At 37.9% G+C, this 18,986-nt stretch overlaps 1 protein-coding gene across 2 annotated transcripts; it reads left to right on the forward strand.

Annotated features, from left to right (window-relative positions):
* The first annotated feature begins 48 nt into the window (after nt 1-48).
* Nucleotides 49-18,593, forward strand: LOC144531506 (calsenilin-like). Of its 2 annotated transcripts, XM_078271670.1 has the most exons (13): nt 49-131; nt 1,364-1,441; nt 1,534-1,625; nt 5,269-5,359; nt 7,547-7,721; nt 13,416-13,418; nt 14,432-14,556; nt 16,644-16,713; nt 17,048-17,118; nt 17,242-17,349; nt 17,455-17,559; nt 17,872-17,934; nt 18,039-18,593. In XM_078271670.1, the coding sequence occupies exons 2-13, from the start codon at nt 1,418-1,420 to the stop codon at nt 18,084-18,086; spliced, it is 975 nt and encodes a 324-aa protein (XP_078127796.1). In that variant the 5' UTR covers nt 49-131; nt 1,364-1,417; the 3' UTR covers nt 18,087-18,593. The 2 variants fall into 2 exon arrangements, with proteins under 2 accessions (XP_078127796.1, XP_078127797.1); XM_078271671.1 differs by lacking the exons at nt 49-131; nt 1,364-1,441; nt 1,534-1,625; ... (1 more) ...; nt 7,547-7,721; nt 13,416-13,418 and adding an exon at nt 12,521-12,945.
* The last annotated feature ends 393 nt before the right edge of the window (nt 18,594-18,986 follow it).

The raw sequence follows: 18,986 nt of genomic DNA on the forward strand, positions 1-18,986 counted from the left end.
CTCAGCAGATAGTAAGGGGATATCATAGGGCCCCCCTTCTCCCTCCAGACTGACGTCACATCTTATTCAGGAAACCGAGGCGGACCATGGATATTCTATCCTTGCCATTTTTCTTTAGTGAAGTCTAGCCAGTAAGTGCAAGAAATCCTGCTTCACCAAACTCTTAATCTGCTGTCGAGTAACTACAGAAAAATGTAAATCCTGTGTGTGTGTGTGTGTGTGTGTGTGTGTGTGTGTGTGTGTGTGTGTGTGTGTGTGTGTGTGTGTGTGTGTGTGTGTGTGTGTGTGTGTGTGTGTGTGTGTGTGTGTGTGCCAAAGTGTGTTTGAGACTGAGAGAGACCAATAAGAAGTCTGTGAGTAACAAATGTCCTGCTTATTTTTATGGCAATGCTCTCTGCCAAGTAAGTAATCATTGTTGCTGAACGGAAAACAAGATCATTAAGAGATTTACATCGAGAAAGAAAAACGTCCTGCAGGCAGAAAGCTTCACCATGGGCAAATACAAATACTGGGAGTTTCTTTTTCCCCCCATCCAGTTATTGTAACAGATATTTACAGCCTGGGCCCTGAGGGCTGGAACATCTGTCCAGTAAACTAGAGTTTCTTCACAACAGACTTATCAAGTGTTTTTATGTGACTTGCTACAAAGCAAAAGAACCCTGGCACATATCAATATGTGAACAGTTTAAATATTACAGTGTGTTACATCAGGCAGGCTAATCACACTAAAGTCAAAACAGATCATGTGATTATACACTGGAACATATTCAAAGGTCAGAAAATGTAAATTAAAAAATGCATGTGAGTGTGTGTGAGAGAGGAAGATACACAAATATAGAACATTTAACATCTTATCTGGTGTGTGGAGTGTATTTAAACGTTTTGAGTCTCTTGTTAAAGAGAAGGAAACAGGATAGCCAAAGAAACTTGTATCCCTGAAAAGCCGGAGACAGCGAGCAGCTCAGCAGCTAACTTGACACGGACAATGGTGACATCTGGTGTCCAAACTGAAAATAAAAATAAGATGAATGATTATTAAGTACAATATACAGTAGTTAGTGAGTGAAAACTCTTAAAGTATCTGTTAATGAAACTATACATTTACAAAATGCAGTGAAGTAAAAGTAGAAACACAAGAAATTAAAAAACAAATATGTGGTACAACATTATGTAGAGCAGGTAAACATTAAATCAGTTAATTACTTACAAAAATGTAGATCTAGTAGCAGAGAGGCTCCTAGGCTCAGAAAGCAGGGAGGAAACAGATGAGTGTGCAAGTTGTAAATGATGGAAAGCAAATGAGAAACAAGCATTATTCTGTCTGTGTGCATTGTACTATCATTATAAAGTTTGTTTCCCCCAGACCTACAGTATAAGGCAAATACCGTGACCAGGCTGACAGAGTGACGAGGAGCAGATGAAGCTGTGTGTGAGTGAGCAGGTACAAATAAATCTGTGGAGAGACGAGGCAGGTGTGACAGCACTAATGTATCCAGTAGTTGCTAACCTCTATCTCCTCTCCCTGTGGTTTAGTGGACCACCAGGATGATTGCACCTTTGAACTCAGATGCTCTCCGTGGTGCTGAGGAGCTGCTGGAGCTGTCTGTGGTGCTGAACATTTTCAGGTATGAAGCCCTGTAGAGCGACATGTCCTACTTGTTCCACAATCATAAAACATTTTACATATTTATAGTTTGTATATTTATATATATACTTATGTTTTCAAATGCCACAAACAAAGACAATGCTCCTGCTCCACCTATGATTGGGATGATTGACACAGCAATCAAACTGGCTAACTCTTTTTCTCCCTTATTATTTTTTATTTTATGTCATTCTGTTTGTCTTGCCTTGAGTTTCCCAGGTTTTTCTATACGCTGCTTCTTACCTCTCCTGCACAAGCTTTTGTGTACACAACATGTCCTTATTACATGTGAAAGTTTGAAATATTACATAAGATGAACACATGTCGGACTATCCAATCCAATCACCCTGCAATAAATCAGGTCAGATGTGATGGATGTGTTGCATTAGTTATGATATGCAATGACTGGAAAATATATGCAAGAAGAAAGAGGAGATATGATATGAAACTTTTGTCTGCTGTATTCCACATTCACTGAGGTTTTAGTGGAGAATAAGTCCACTGATGGCACACAGTGTAATTAACTTCAACTAACCTTCAGTGGTCCTTGATAAAATGACCACGTTCAGAGCTGCACACACATAATTAACACAGGACACAGATTAGAATTGTTGAGTTAATTAAACGTTGACATGCGTTGGCATTATGATTCCTGTTAAACCTCATGGGTCAGGAATGATTTGAGTGGGGTGCAGCAGAGGGTAAGTGAAGTTGTTATAGTATTGCATCAAGTGTGGAAAACAATTTAATTTCTTGCTTCATAACTGCAAGCGAGTGAGGTGGTGCACTAAACCCCTAAAACTCAGACTGTAAAAACACAGACAACAGACGTTTTTGCTTTTCACTCAAAGCGTTTACGGTAATTATGAACATGTTAGCATGCTGATGTTAGCATTTAGCTCAAAGCACAGCCTCTCAGTCCCTAAAACATGGCTGTAGTAGACTCTTAGTCTTATTCATATGTTACTTCTTAGAGAGATCTCTTGCCAAAGTCAGATTTCTTTTAAATAACACAGTATTTGTTTATTGGGATAGCTGTGGAGATTTTAATTTGCTTCTTCAATATTTTTGCTTTGTGTTTGGAACTTTCGGGAAATATCCTCTTTGCTGTGAGACTGTTTATCCTCATCTGCCCCATTACATGAACACCTATATATTTTTTATAACTCATAAATAGGTTGCAATGTTACATTTCTAGGCTATGTTTGTGTCTCTTATCATACAAAAGGATGAGAAGCAGTGGGTAGTTGTGGCACAGCTGGAGACGTGGACAAATGTGTGCAGCCATGCATGTGAGTGTTTGTGGCAAATTATGGAAAGAATGCAACATTTATGAGGACAGAGAGAGAAAAAGACACACACACACCACAAGGCACGTCTGCACTAAACACACACACTCTCAATAAAACCCCAAGCTGGAACTTAAAAGCTAAAAATAACCTCAGTGTTTGCAGGAGTGAGCGACCTGTAAGAAGATAAAAAGCACAAGGACAGACAGTATAGAATATTGAATTTCTCAAGTTATGATGATGGCGGTAATAGCAGTAAAGATATTATTATGTTCTCTGACATCTAAAAAGTATCTTAAGCAAATTATATGTACATTTAATTATCTAATTTCAATTTGAAATTGCTTGTATTCTATACTTTTTTAGCCTTGCTAGTGGCATGGTTAAAATGACGTTGATGATCCCCTGAAAAAAATATGGATTGTCAAATACTTTGGTTTATGATATCAATACCTGTAAAACTAATGACATTCCTGTCACCCTCAAGTGTTTGTGGTTATTGCTAATTAGCAAATGCAATAATGCTACCAAGCAAAACTAAGATAAGGAACACCATATAAACATTATTAACAAGGCCCGGAAACCACCCTGACTCTCCACCCCTGGCTCTTCATGCCACTGTTCTCTCTCTGCTGTAATGCTCTTTGCTCTTTATTTATTTTATTTTTTTATTTCTATCTTTATTTTTTAATTTAATTTAATACATACTGTGTACATATACTTATATTGTTTATACCTATACTTATATTGTTTAATATTCCATCTAGAGAATGTGTGACGTGCACCAACAAGACCAAAATAAATTCCTTGTATGTGTTAAAAAACGTACATGGCAATAAAACCCTTTCTGATTCTGATTCTGATTCTGATTCTGATTAAACCTGCTAAATACCAACATGTTAGCATGTTTTTTAGCATTTAGAAAAAGATAAAGTGTATTTAATTTACAAAGGAATGCACACACTGGCATGTACAGTGCAGTGCTGGTTTCTAGTCCAGTGTTGATTGCTCATCTTGAATAAAGGAAGACTTTGCCCAGAAAGTGAAATACATATTTAATTCTTCACCCAACCAATGTTTCTATCTTTCTCTCCTCTGTTTTTCTCAGGTTCCCCCCGACAATAAAAGCCCTCTTCCTCTCTCCTAATGACCCTTAAGCAGAAGCAGAGGCAATGTCAGAGCATACTTTGGGCAGAGGAGCTTCCTGAACTCGAATTCATTTACCTTCCAAGTTAATGTGAAACCATGGACACAAGCAGGTGCACAGTACAAAGTGTGCTCAAACTGGGCTATGATGTCATATTTCAAAGTCAAATGAAAGGAATGTTGACTGTGACTGTGGTTTTTAGTACATTATAAATCTACATGCAGCCTGTTTATTCAATGTTGATGGGAAGTTCTGTTGTTTTCTGTAGTTTTAGAACATTGGAAAGAGCCAACCAACCAACAAACCACCTAAGGTCACCCTCATGTATTAGGGAGACCACCACACAATAAATATTGTAATATTAATATTTTTAAGCAGTGAAATAACTAAAATGGTACTAAAAAATAAAACAGTAAATAAGAGTCTGTTAAGTAAGATTTTCTTTGAATAGATTATGATGGTTATAATACACTGAATACAGTTTTGCATTTTGATATAAATGTCAACAAATCGTGTATGACATTTTCATCTAGAAGAAAGTGACACATTTCACAATTTGTCCCCCAGAAACAAACTGGATAAAAGTAAGAAATTGTTGAGAAAGCAGCCTGCAGGATTGTGGGGTCGGGGGGGGTGTGGTAAATCTAATACTCTTCCTGTTATTATTATTATCATCATTATATTGGAGCAAGCACATAGAGCTACTGTATAAAATCAGTAAATTAGTTTGGACAGTATGTGAGTATGAAACAGCATTCCTTTTTAATTTCCTCAGAGAGTCACACTGTTAGCGCCTGTCTGAGTTTGGACCCACACACTATCACTGCAGGTTATAATATGTCTGGCACTTCTAATAATATGTGTCACGATGTGAACACCTCATCCACACTTCGCTCCTTCTGTCGCTCTATAAATTGTTTGCCTCCTCTTCACTTGTTGGGAGCAGCTCAGCCTTTTGATGCGCTTACTGTAGCTGTTGAGGATCACAACTCTCCTGCAGATCACTGCCTGAATCATGCTTTAATCCTCTGACTCTTCAGGTTCGAGCGTTTGTTTATCTGTAGCTGTGATGATTGTACTTTTATATGTTTATACTCAGCTCAGTGTGTGAGCTCAGCATTTAGAGCAGCTCTGCTCCTCCTTCAAATACCACTTCTTTCTCTCTGCCTCTCTGCATGCTGCTGCAGATCACTTCAGGGACGTTCAAAGCGAGCCAGTAGAGGAGGATTGCAGCGATCTGTTCTGCAAAACAGCAACACACATCCAGACGCAATGCAGGTACAATTAACATGCATTACTGTATGCTTTAATTTGCTTATGCTGGGATAGAATAGCATGCAAAACCATTAATCATGGTAATATTCATTTTATGTGCTTATAGTGTATATGGTAGCTAACTTACTATATTTGTCTTATTAAAGACACATAACTGAACATTATATTATTATATTTTATGTTGGCTGGTTAACTTGAACCACTTTATATGCAAGTATATGTTGTACTTTTAATCCACATGTAGTGGATTATAAATACAATATTTCCATCTGAAATGCAGTGAAGTGGAAGTATAAAAGTGGCATTACAGTAAATTAAGTACTTAAGTAAAGTACAAGTACTCAATTTAAGTACAGTACATGAGTAAATTGGTGATTTCAAACTTTGAATAAAGGGCACATGCACTTTATGTCAAGCTAGCCTCAATGCAGATACTACTGTAATACAATATTCAGTGTTTTCATGAATACCGTTTAGTTGAGTTTGACCAATAACTTCAGGCCAAAACATCTTAGCCATATGGCAAAAAGTAAAAGCATCACAGGAGGTAAATAGTCATGTTTGTCTGTGCAGGCAGCAGGATACGAACAGCGTTTAATTGAATTAGCTATCAACTGCCTCTTTTGCAACTGTGCTGGAAGAAACAATCTTATGTTGTGTCTTTGTTGCAACACTTGTGATGATCAGTGGAGGATGATCGCCCACAGCGTTCATGATGACTTAGATGATCACAGGGAGCATCTCACTACTCGGCACACATGGCTTCAGTCCTTTGAATAATGCAGCACACTGGATGTTTAGACCCAAAAATCACCTTCCTCTTCAGATCTTTTAGACCACTTTCTCAACATGGCATCACAGAAATTCTAAGTGAGTCACGGGTGATTTAGTTTGACTCAATTTTGTGTGTGTGTGTGTGTGTGTGTGTGTGTGTGTGCACACGCCTGTTTATGTGGCTTTTGGAGGGTCAATCAATCATCAGACCACTCATAGTCATTTTTCACCGCACCAGTCCATGGCACCCAACTCTGATCTTTTTTTGATGCAGTTTTAAGGAGTGTGAATTATTGAGCGACATTCTCAATGCTGGATGCTTTGGCATCCTTTCATATTCAAAAAGTGGGCCGAGGGGACAGGAGCACCCCAGTAGTTCTATCTATTTTCTGTGCAAACTCTTTACATTACAATATCTTAAAGCCCTTTATCACAAGAAAGTAAAATACTTGCAGAGACAAAGAAAAGCATTAAGAAAAGCCAAAAAAGCCAAAGTTATATCAAACTGGCTCTAAATAATCAAATGACAAAAGGAAGAACAGTATAGTCTACAATCACACTGGCAGTGGCTATGAAACACAAAGCCTCACAGATTCTTTTTGGATTATTTTACAGTAGATCCGTTGTGCTATTTAAATTCACCAAGTCAGAAATCTCAAGCATTGTTATCACTGAAATATTTAACAGAATATAGAAACACTGAGTGTGTGCATCCAGTGTGAGTTGAGAAGATGTTGTGTGGTGAAAATATCTATAATATATATATATATATATATATATATATAATAGTGCTCATTGTTACAAGAATATTAGATTTTTCCCAATTCTTTCTTCTTTGTCTTTTTCTGGAAACTCAGCACATTTAAAATGTCTTTAATTTCTTTTAATCCGTATAATACATACAAAGATTGATTCTTTTCTAACGTCAATGTTAAAATATGCTTGACGCAATAATTACAGCATGTAGGTGCAAATAGTCTGAAAGAATCCAAAAAAGCCGTGCAACCACATACATTTTTCAGCATTTGAGTATTGAAGTATTGATTACTGAGGTGTCGATCTGTTCATCCATACTCATCAGTTGGCTGGATGTCTGAATGTAACTCCTGCTGCTGGTCCAGCTGTCACAAGAGTCTTGTTACATTTTGTCATAGAAATATCATATCGTCACATGAAAGCAGATCTAGCTTGCCAGTGCCAAACCTATTGTTGTCATACCACCTTGTGAATAAAAACCTACATCATTATATAACTTGCTCTTCCTAAAGTGCATTTACAGGAAGTGAAAATGTGCTCAGATCCTTATCAGACAAGTTATATGTCTTCAGGATCTTACATTAAGTGTTAAGGACCTTCTGCTTTCTGTAACTAGCACCATCAGGTCTATCTTCTGACCCTCTTTTCTGTCTTTCTCAGGCGGATGAGAAGGCAGTGGATGGTGGCCTGCTGCCTGATGCCAACGGGAAAGATCCAAACCCGGGTGGACAGACAGACAGCTCCAAGTGGCAGAAACCACGGCTCACACGTAAATCTTTGATGAATTGTTGTCTCGTCAAGTGGATTATCGCCAGTACCACGCAACAAGGGCCAGGTACACGCACATAAAGAAACACACCACCAGGCCAACACCCTCAACAACAACACAGTGTATTGAATATCTGCATGATTGTGTGTGACAGCAGGGGATGTGGGACTCAAAGCAAAGCAGGAGGGAGAGACATTAGTAAGGCAGGCCTTCAATCTAAACAGAATACATGAATTTTAAAGCATCTACCCCATCTACAGTATATAAATATATATGTGTGTATATATATATATATATATATATGTGTACATAACACACACAGTATATCTACTGTATGTATATATATATACATACAGTAGATATACTGTGTGTATATACAGTATATACAGTATATCTACAGTATGTTCTCGCCCTTTTTTTCCTTTATTCAGTGTTTATAGCACAGACCTCTCTCTCTTCACCAAACGCCACTTCATTTCAGCAACTAATCAGTCAATGAATGGGCCGCTGCCGCTTTCGCTCTCATCTCTAGTTCTGTCCCCCCCCACACACACACACACACACATGCACACAACTGTTGTTTTTGTCTGACCGCTTTACCTCGTAGAAATGATAAGGCATGATTTCATCTTAAGGTCTAGCTTCAATTTTAATTAAAATAACATCAGTTATAATTAAATAAATCAATAATAAAATTATAAATATTTATATAGCTTTGTATCACAAAAGAAGAAGTGGCACATTCTTAAGATGAAGAGCACAGTGTCTTCCACTCACTGTCCCTTTACATGACCCCTTTGTCTTGTTTTATAACTAAATTATTGACATTGTCCTTCTGTGTGCATGTGCATGACAGGCAGGACAGACATTCATTTCTGCAATCTGTCCAAGCAATATCTCATAATTTCCTTATTTCAACTGAATTGATTATTTCCCCTGTGATGACTTTAATCAGCCTGGGTAACACACGCAGTAATGAGCAGACAAAATGTCTCCTCTGCGGTTTCCAAAAAATGACCTGCTGTTGTCCTCCTGACTTGTTTACTGCTGACATCTCTCTCTGCCAACAGACAGATGGCCATGTGCCTCAGACAGGCTGGAAACAGTAGCAGGACAAACGCTCTGATGTCTGAAAAGCCATCACTTCGAACAGGCACATTATACAATTTAAATATTATAACGTCCCGACTTTGAACTTCAGCAGGGAAATGGTCTAGATCAGTGATCTTCAACAGCAGTAACTCGGAGGACCCCTAGGGGGGGGGTCCTCCGAGTTACTTCAGGGGGGCCACCAAATTATAGTTCATTTTTTGAAGGTTTTTTCAAAAATGAAAATGTCTTAATATGAATCCAATACATTATTAGCAAATAATAATCAGCCTATTTGTGAAAAAAAAAACATTGATGATAGGCTGACTGACCTATAGGTAAGGTAGTATCCACACAGTTAATCCTAAGGATTCACTGTGCCACATGTATGTTTAACATTAAAACATTATTTATAAAATCATGACAACAAGTATTATTTTAATACCTTATATTATTTTATGCACTAAAAAGGTATGTATAAAGGCTTAAGGGCGCCCTACAAGTTATTGTAGGCCCAGTTTAATATGCTACTTCATTTTATACATTATATGTAGTAGGGGGTCCCTGATCCATCTCTCTTTAAGTTAAGGGGTCCTTGGTTTAAAAAAAACGTTGATGACCCCTGGTCTAGATCTTTTTTTTATTAGGCCTTTAAGTGTATCTGCAGTAGGAATGCACTGAAACGTGTGTCAGCATTGCATTCTACGAGCTCAAATAAATCATTATTATCCCTTATAATTATATTTATCCGTCAGGGGCATTGGTTACGTATTAAAATGGAAATATTTGTTGAGGGGATAAGCAGATGTCCTCTACTTTATAACAACTTGATCCCCATCTAGTGGTCTGTGAACATTATAGCACCTGAGTGTCTCCTGCACCACTGTCTCTAACAGAAGGTGGTCTGCACTCACTCTCAAACAGGTGTATCTCATATAGAACAATCAAAAAAAAATGCTAGGTGGTTTCCAGTGACATGCTCTCACACAAATAAATAATCCTAACATTTGAAAAAATGCTAAAAAATGTGGAATTGCTGTTTACTGATGAAAAAGGTGTTGGATTCCATGATGCAATGCACAACATGATATACATTTTCTATAGTTATGAAAGTGAAAAAAGTACAATCATCATCACACAACATCAGCAAAGGATGTTGCACTTTCATGTTGTAAGACATGAAAACAAAGGTTTTTAGATGCTACTGTACTTGTTGTACTAGATAGAGAGAGATAGAACTTCCCCTTGGCCACCTCATACTGTATATGAAATAGCAGATTGTTTCCACTAGAGATCACCCAGTTTACTAAACACTAAACATTGGCAAACCAACTGGTACACTGTTACAACATAGTCTGGACCAGCTCACACACCACACTCATTCAGATAAGTGAAAAATGTTTTTTTTAATGAAAGTTTTCAATCATAAATTGGCTTTTTGAATGTCCTCTGAGGTGATCTTGCACAAATAATTACAGCATAATGTACATTTGTGAGAAGTTTCTTTGTTTTGTTTAGGTGTTTGTGCTGTTATCTAGTGTTAGTAAAGGAAAGTAAAGGAAGGGTATTTTTGCTCTGCAGCTGCAGCAATGTGTGAATTGGCCAAATATTCCGGTCTTAAGGTCAAAATGTACAAAACATCCCCATTGTGGCTGCTGCTGGGCCTCCTGCACACTCTTCTCCTTGATGACTGTCATGTAATATTATAGAGTGTGAAAACATTTGTGCGTTCTGTCAAATCATATGAGCTGTTAAAAGGAGAGGTATGGCTATCTGTGAATAGCCTACAACGATGATGGAAATACCACCATAATAATGGCATTTAGAATGGCTGTCGTACAATTTCAATGTATAGTTTCTCTGGTAGTTAGTGTTTGCAATGCACTTTTAGAAACTTTATTTGTACTTCAAAGTTTAATGAAACCTGGACAAAAAGCATATTATAGGGCAGTTGGATTCCTTTGCACAATGCAAGGTGTGTGTGTGTGTGTGTGTGTGTGTGTGTGTGTGTGTGTGTGTGTGTGTGTGTGTGTGTGTGTGTGTGTGTGTGTGTGTGTGTGTGTGTATGAAAAGCCTCTCCAGAAAGGTAATTTCTTGCCAAAAATAAAATGTACAAAAATCAATGAATGAGCTAAAAGCATGCACTAAGAAAAAGGATGAGAGAGAGCAAAATTCAGGGTATTTAATTGTGTGACGAGAACCTGTGTGACAGTTTTTGATAGATGGGCTTAGGCTTTGCGCTGTAATGCTGCTCTCACGGCAGTCATTAAAACCGGATGGTGAGGCTGATGGATGCACCGTCTGCATCTATGCATGCTTAAGCCACCTCACTTGTTTGTATGTAATAGAGGAACAGCGATAGATCAGCACTTAGGGTGCATTAAACAGAATAATACGGCATTCTTTTTATGGCAGGTGAATTCCAACATGAGCTCATACATCTTGCATGTTCTGTAATCTGTAATGTCTAAGTTTGTTTCTGTCTGGTGAAGTACAATTAACCCACACATTAAAAACCCTGCAAAAATCCATATTTGTATGTAAAGGATAACTAGTTGCACCATTTTATCAGCTGTGTGATTCATCACTTCTGATCTCACAGTTTATACACTGCTGAATCATATACGGCAAAACTAAGCACATCATTTTGGAAGGTCAAGTATGTCCAATGCATGATTCAGTTTACCATTTTATTTCAGATGCTGATGCATTTTGGCAAACAAGATTTAATCAGAGCTCCACAAGAGGACTTTGATAGAGAATAAGCAATAGGGAACTAATATGATATATAATACATAACTTACTAAACAAAAACAGCAAATACTTTGCACTATATGACATATATAAATTTCACTCTGGAATCTTAAAAGTATACAATGTATATAGGCATACAAGTGTAACACTGGAGCTATAGCATCACATTTATTTTTGTATTTTTGGAGTGGCACCATCCCAGTTCATCACACATTAAGGATGAGTCCATTTACACTAACCCTCCTCGGCTCTCGAAATGCATTTCTGGCCTGTTTTCTCTCCCTCTTCTAAGACCAATATTTTACCTCTCAACAATTGATTGGCCCTCCACCCCCCTTCATACTTTAACTCAGTCCATTATGTTGTGCAGAGTCATCAGCTTAAATTATTCTTCACTCGTTGCCTTCCCTCACATTATAATCATATCAAGACTCACTCATGTCTAAACAACAAAAAATAAAAAAGTACTCTGCATGCATGTTATGTGGAGCATTTTACACAAGCTACAAATTGATCTCCTTGGTGTGTAGCTCGCCTTTGCAGCACAGATATAATTCACTTTAACTTTACTACTCTTAACTACAATGCCATAAACAAAGCACCGTTTCGGTTACAGTGTCTTTAAGCTCTGAGTGAATCCTCCTGAGTTATGCAGCACGTGTATGGCTGAACGTTCTACTAGACACAAGCAGCGCCACACAGGGCAGGGCAGGCTCCTTCATTCTAAGTGCTGTTCATAGCTCAGCCATCAGCAGATGTGGATCAATGCTTGGTTTTACAGCTTTGCATCTTTGAAATGACTGAGCAAATAAAGACAGCATAAACTGTCAATCAGAGACTATTAGTAAAGAAGATTCCTTAACAACCCCCCAGCCCCCGCCTTACCAACTGCAAATACACACACACACACACACACACACACACACACACACACACACAGCTCAGGACAGAGTGAGAGGAGATGGAGTGAGTGGGGCGTGGAGCCCCTGACTTGATGGAGTTGTGGGAGAGAATGAATTTTGGCCAGGAGGTAAAATGCCAGCGAATAGTAACAGAGATGGATGATATGCGTGTGGAGAAAGCTTTGGATCATTTTGGGGGATTAACACTCAACAAATTCGATATTTATTTGCACATGATGGACTTTGAACTTAAAGGAGGATGCTCTGCAGGCAATCTACTGTCTAACTGGTCAGTGGTTTAAGTCAGGGGTTTTGTTGAAGTGAATATAACTGCTGATGCCTGTTCAAAAACACTGATAAAAAAAGGACGTGGCAGGAGGAAGTTAACATTAAGTTTTTTTAAAGGGGCTTTTGTGCAGGCGGGCTCTAATGCAAGGCAACAATGGGATTGGATGGCATGGAAGTAATTGCCATTGCTGTTGTTATCGGACTGTTTGTTGTCGTGCTCAAACAGTTTGGGGTTTGGGAGCCCTTGTCACTGGAAGGTAAGACATAAAGAGATGTTTGTATGTTAAAACATTTGTCTTTGGTGTTCTGTTTAGCATTAGAACAATCTTGTTAAAACGTTCTGGTTATTTTGTTGACTGCAATAGTGATGCTAAAATTATGAGTGAGCGCAGTTGTAAAATATTAAAGGGCAGTTTCACATCTTCTTAAAACAATTTAAAACAACACTCACAGATAGAGTTTTAGGTTGCTATAATTGTTCATATTGGCCCTGAACATTTGCAGCAACCGTAAACTCTGTCAGTGTACATATTGGCATGTTAATGTTGTTGTTTTTTAAATGGGAATCTTTCCTTTAATAATGTGTTCACTGTGTTGGTAAATTTGGGTAACTTGTAGATATTGAGCCAAATATTTTAACGGTTCTTTTCCCCCTCTCATTTCTTCATCACCATCTCTTCCTGGTCTGGTCTTTTCCAACTCCCCATTTGTGTTTTTGCTCTTAAAGATGGTGAGTAACTCAAAGTGGTATTCCTCTGTGTATTACTATTAAGTTTAATTCCATCCCAGCTGTCTCTCTAAACTTATTCCACCTCCTTTTTTATTGAACTTACCTTTTCCATTTTACCTTTGGCTGATATAATAACCCCGTTTTCTCTTTTGGACATCAAGACTTGTCAAACAAAGTGTTACTGATAACATCAGTATGAGTGTGATGTTGAGCATACTGGCACAAAGACTTCATCAATGTTAATTACTGACACCTGTGATTATATGGCAAGTCAAAGGCTGTGTCTCTAACTGCTCCCTAATATCTTCATACCACTATTTGTCCAATTTCTTCTAATAATTCCTCCCACTTCCTTAGCAAAAACAATAGGTTTAGAACACTACTTTTGCTAAAAAATGTCACACCACCCCTGTCAGTGACAGCACAACAATGATTGTGACTAGTGATTTGTGACTAGTGTCAGAAATGTCAATATATCCCTTACTATAGAGTAACCTATTGCGTATTTATTATGTAGGGAACAGAGAATGAGTGAAAGAGGGAGTTATTTTGGACATAGCCAAATTGTCCTGTATTTTTTTCCTTAAACTGCTCTGACGTACAGTGTATCTGCTTATTTCTTCTAACCACCCTAATTTCTCCAAGCTACAAGGTCCTTTATACATTTTTTCCCACTACTCTATCAAAAAATGTCCATACATTTTCCCCACGGTCTCTTCTTTTATCAAATTTCACCAATACTGTTCATTCTTCTAACCCCCTTTTATCTTCCCACCCATTTCCTTGTCTTACCTTTCCTTCTTAAACCTTCCTTGTTTATGTAAAGATGGTGAGCATTTTGAGTTATGTGCAGATATTTTTTTGCCTCCCATCTATTTGTTTTTCTAGTATTTTCAACTCCTCCCCTTTCTTTGTTATTTTCTGTCTTTCTTCTCTTATTGTTATTATCCTCCCTTTTTCTTTTTCCCCATCTTTTCCACCCCACCCCTGTTTTCTCTGTTTCCCACTGATAGACAGCTGTGACGGCGATCTAGAACTCTCAATGGTGCGCCATCAACCTGAGGGCCTCGATCAGCTCCAAGCCCAGACACAGTTCACCAGGAAGGAGCTGCAGTCGCTTTACAGAGGCTTCAAAAATGTATGTAAACAATCAGCACAGTCAGCTGTCCATCCAAATAACTTCTTAAGTGGTTTTGATTTAAGAGGATGAGCTTCCATCTTTGCAAATATCATTAGACATTATGGTGGCTCAGCTGGGAGTAATCATTGAATAGGAATAAAGCCATCTTTCAGACACAATTTACAATTCCTTAAAGTCCTCTTTAGAGGGATTGCGTGGATGTTTTCCATGTTTAAGGATTATTGGAAAAACTACAATCATTGCAACGAGGAGGAGAACACTAAAACCCCTAAGACCCCACTATCCCGGCCATCGGGTGCCATGGGTGCCAAGGACGCTTGCTCCAGGTTCTATCGTTGATCCTTTGTTGGTGACATAAAGCCTCTCTCTTCATGCCACTTAGTTGAAGCTTGGGCATATTTAGCAATATTTGACCTTATTTTCTGTTTATACGGTACTGCTGACATCATGTCTGTCAGCAAAACAGAGCGAAAGCAGAAAGTGTAGAAAATCCATGTTATTTACTTCTTTACAAATTAAATAAATGTCAGACTGACTGACATGTAATGTGCATTCTTCTTAGTTATTGGAAATGTCTCATGATATATTGTCTCTAGAAGTGTATTGTTCAACTTTTGTTTTTGTTAAAGAAGGAAAAGAAAATCGCAATACTCAACCGAATGTTTAGATTGTAGCCCTGAATGTAATTTGAAATGTAGGCAACACAAAGTTTAGCTGCGCATTAATATTGCAACATTTTCTTTGAAGTTCACATGACGTGACGTTTACAGTCTATGGTTCAGGCTCAAACACACAGAGATCGAACTTTATTTTTCTCAAAATATAACGACTCCTCCAAATCTCAGAGAACAAAGATGAGTTGTATTTTGAATCTGGACAAAGTTTTGAACATGAGCAGAAATCTTGCTGAAACACATCTTAACTTTTAAAGTCCAGGTGAGGTGAGTAAGTGCCACATACACAATTAAAGAGGTTACTTCCCAACTACCCAACAAAAGATTTAAAAGAGGAGGCAAGAGTAAATTATGCCTTGCTGACCAAGCAGAGATAATTAGAAAAGTTGATCTACAGGAGAATAAATAGTTGAAAGCAATACAGAATGCCTGAGAGCCTGACTGTATAACATAGGTCTACAATTATGTTTTTATACATCTACATATATCTAGTTTCCCTTTCTATAAATAAAGATATTTCCAGCATAAATTGATGCAGAAAGATTCTTCAGAAAGCAAGACCTTAAGTGTTTAATGCTCAAAATTGTCTTGGGGGGGTCATCCCCCCACATCAAATGTCACCCCACAAATCTGGAAACAAACCTATGGCTTTGGGTTGGCAGGCCAGCTGTGATTAGGCCATATTGTGTGTGCAATCTAACTAACATCTACAAACTGGGTAGCTGAAATGCACACACTGGCTATTATCAAACTGCAAGCCAATTGCTGTTTTGTGATCTGCTCTGTGTTCATTGCATTCAATTTATTTAAATGGGTCCAGGCTGGCGGGCTTAGCCCCAAACCTCCTCAAGTACTAGAAACGCCCCTGGTCCCGTCCCAGCCCTCCTAATTTCATCTCGCAGAACACAGAAGTTGCTGGTCTGCCGCTGACTTAAGTGGCGTTCACAGTAATAACATTACATTGCTTAGCTTCTGTGCTATTATTTCCAAACTTTGCACAGCTAACGGTGACTCAGCTACTGCTAGAGTTCACATTATTCATAACCTTATCGATAAGCTTACTGTGGGAACACATGTCACTCCTTTTTTGTTAAGGCTGAGTGGGCGTTTTCTATTTGAAAATCCTGGAAAACAACGAAGATGGTCTCAGCCTTTTAAGTTTGGGGTTTTTGGGATATCTTCTTGCCCTCTAGTGGCCATAAACTGCAGTGCACTGCAGGCAGGGACCGTGTCTGCACAACCAGATACAATAATAGAATATCAGTAAGACACCAACTTTAAAATCCTGTTATTAAGCAGTATTGTTATCTCTATAGTATCTCAACTATAGATTTTAACACACTTTTAAACCAATCTAATCTCTTTATGATGATCTGACCTAAATTATGTAAATGTTTTTTCTTTCAATAGGAATGTCCCAGTGGGCTCGTGGATGAGGAAACATTCAAGACTATTTACTCACAGTTCTTCCCTCAAGGAGGTACATTATGTAACCAATGCAAACTGGTAGCACATAAGCATAAAACAGACTGCCCTCACTATCTGCTTTGTAAATCTCACTACTGTTTGGAATAGCAAGTTAATTTCAAAATGTGTGATCAATGAGAATTGAGGTGGTTAATCTTCATCAAAACTAATATTTGTATTAATATTAATTTAAGATTGCAGACTGAAAGAAAACATAAAAAAAATGGTGTTAAATGTTTTAAGACAATCAAAGCTAGTGATGATTCTCAGTATTAAATAAATATTGTAATTAAACATTGCCATTTCCTGTTCATTTCCAACCCTGCGTATTCATTATTTGTTCTTAGATGCAACCACATATGCACATTTCTTGTTTAACGCATTTGACATGGACAGAAGTGGCTCCATCCGGTTTGAGGTGAGTTCACCAACGACTGCATTGTAGTGGTCATTTATCATGGGTTGCAGGGGTTAAGTTTCAGTTGTGTTTCATGTTTTTTTTGTGTGTAAAGAAAGCTAATAATGAATATTGCTTTTTCAGGACTTTGTGATAGGATTGTCTGTGTTGCTTAGAGGCTCTGTCACAGAGAAACTTCGATGGGCATTCAACTTGTATGATATCAACAAAGACGGCTACATTACTAAAGAGGTACAATCAACAAACCATTCTCATTTATTAGAAAACTTACTAAAATCTGTTGCAGTGTCCTCAATTCTGCAGATGTACTCTATGTCTCTCTCCGGTTTCCTGCAGGAAATGATGGCAATAATGACATCCATTTACGACATGATGGGCAGGTATACCTTACCTAGTGTACGAGACGATTCTCCTTATGAGCATGTGGAGAAATTCTTCCAGGTATATTATCTCTGCAACCACTAAACCACACAGCCTAATCTCCGGCATCAAAATCTACTGTGTATTATTACATCCAGATATTGTACTGATCCAAGCGTGTGTCACTCACTGTACCTGATTAGTGCTTTTGACCTATGACACTCTCTCCTTTAAAGAAAAAGAACATCTAATTTAACAGAAAAATGTCACAAAGCCCCTTTTCAAAGCCCATCATCAATATAATTTCACAACAAACTTTTGTACCTTAAATTAATATAATTTCATACTTGACTAAATATGAAATCTCTCCTTTCCATGTCTGACATATTTCAGAAAATGGACCGGAACAGAGATGGAGTGGTGACTATTGATGAATTCATAGAAACCTGCCAAAAGGTAACCTCACTGACAAGTTTTACTGCGGGGTGATTGACCGAGTTCATGCAGCTTTGTGCACAAACGACATACTTTCTCTTGCATCTGCTTTCTTTTCTCAACAGGATGAAAATATAATGGCTTCCATGCAGCTCTTCGAGAATGTCATCTAGTTTCTGTAGAGGGACGTGGATCGGTAATGTTGCATAGTGCTTCAAGCAATAACTTCATCCATCCTAAAAAGGAGAAACTGGGTCGTGCAACACATTTGACACATTTTAATACAAAGTGGCAAAAACTATTACTTCTAGTTCTAAGCAGAGACATGTGCAGAATTCACAGAATCACTTAAAGAAAAAATGTTTCTTTGCATGACAATTTTGTTTTTGCACCTGAAGGAAAAACTACCATCAATACCCTTGCTATACAGTATGTCATTACGAGATGAGCATGACTGCTTGCAAGCATGTGATGCAAACCACATTAAACACAAACAAGGGGTTTTATCGTTGACCACTTTGAAACTTGGGCAAATGAGAATACTTTGTTACTGTATTACATATATAATGTAAAGATTATAATTATGTTTCTAAGTTCTTTAGATTTCAGTGTAATCGCAATACCATGTCATTGTCATGTTGATCCAAAACTTACTGAAATAAATATATACCTTCACATACTGATAACTATTGACTATTGACGATTTTCTCTTTTTACACAACACACAAAGCTGGGATTTGTAAAAGCAGTGAGATGTTCACTGTACCCTAGAGACATTTTAACATCTTGCAAATGATTACATCAAAAGTGTTATATTTAAAGTTAAACTATGCAGCTGCAAAACAGCAATAAAACAAAGTTCAATGCAACATGCTACATGTAACATGAAAGATTTAATGTGTTAAGCCATTGTACGAGTGATACTGAACAAATCGACAATTGTCCAAAGTGTGCCCTCAAGAGGATCTGCTGACTCAAAGCAAAAAGACATAGTTGTTTAAATTTGTATCATTTAGTCCAGTCTGGTTTCTCTGACGATCATCTCTCTTATTCTAGACCCTTTCGGCTCTCTA

The sequence above is a fragment of the Sander vitreus genome, chromosome 16, assembly GCF_031162955.1.
Source record: "Sander vitreus isolate 19-12246 chromosome 16, sanVit1, whole genome shotgun sequence".
NCBI classification, from domain to species: domain Eukaryota; kingdom Metazoa; phylum Chordata; class Actinopteri; order Perciformes; family Percidae; genus Sander; species Sander vitreus.

Coding starts and splice junctions, on each gene's coding strand:
- LOC144531506 (XM_078271670.1), top strand. CDS start 1,418: ATGAAGCTGTGTGTGAGTGAGCAG. Junction 1,442..1,533: donor AGCTGTGTGTGAGTGAGCAG/GTACAAATAAAT, acceptor CCTGTGGTTTAG/TGGACCACCAGGATGATTGC. Junction 5,360..7,546: donor CACATCCAGACGCAATGCAG/GTACAATTAACA, acceptor TGTCTTTCTCAG/GCGGATGAGAAGGCAGTGGA.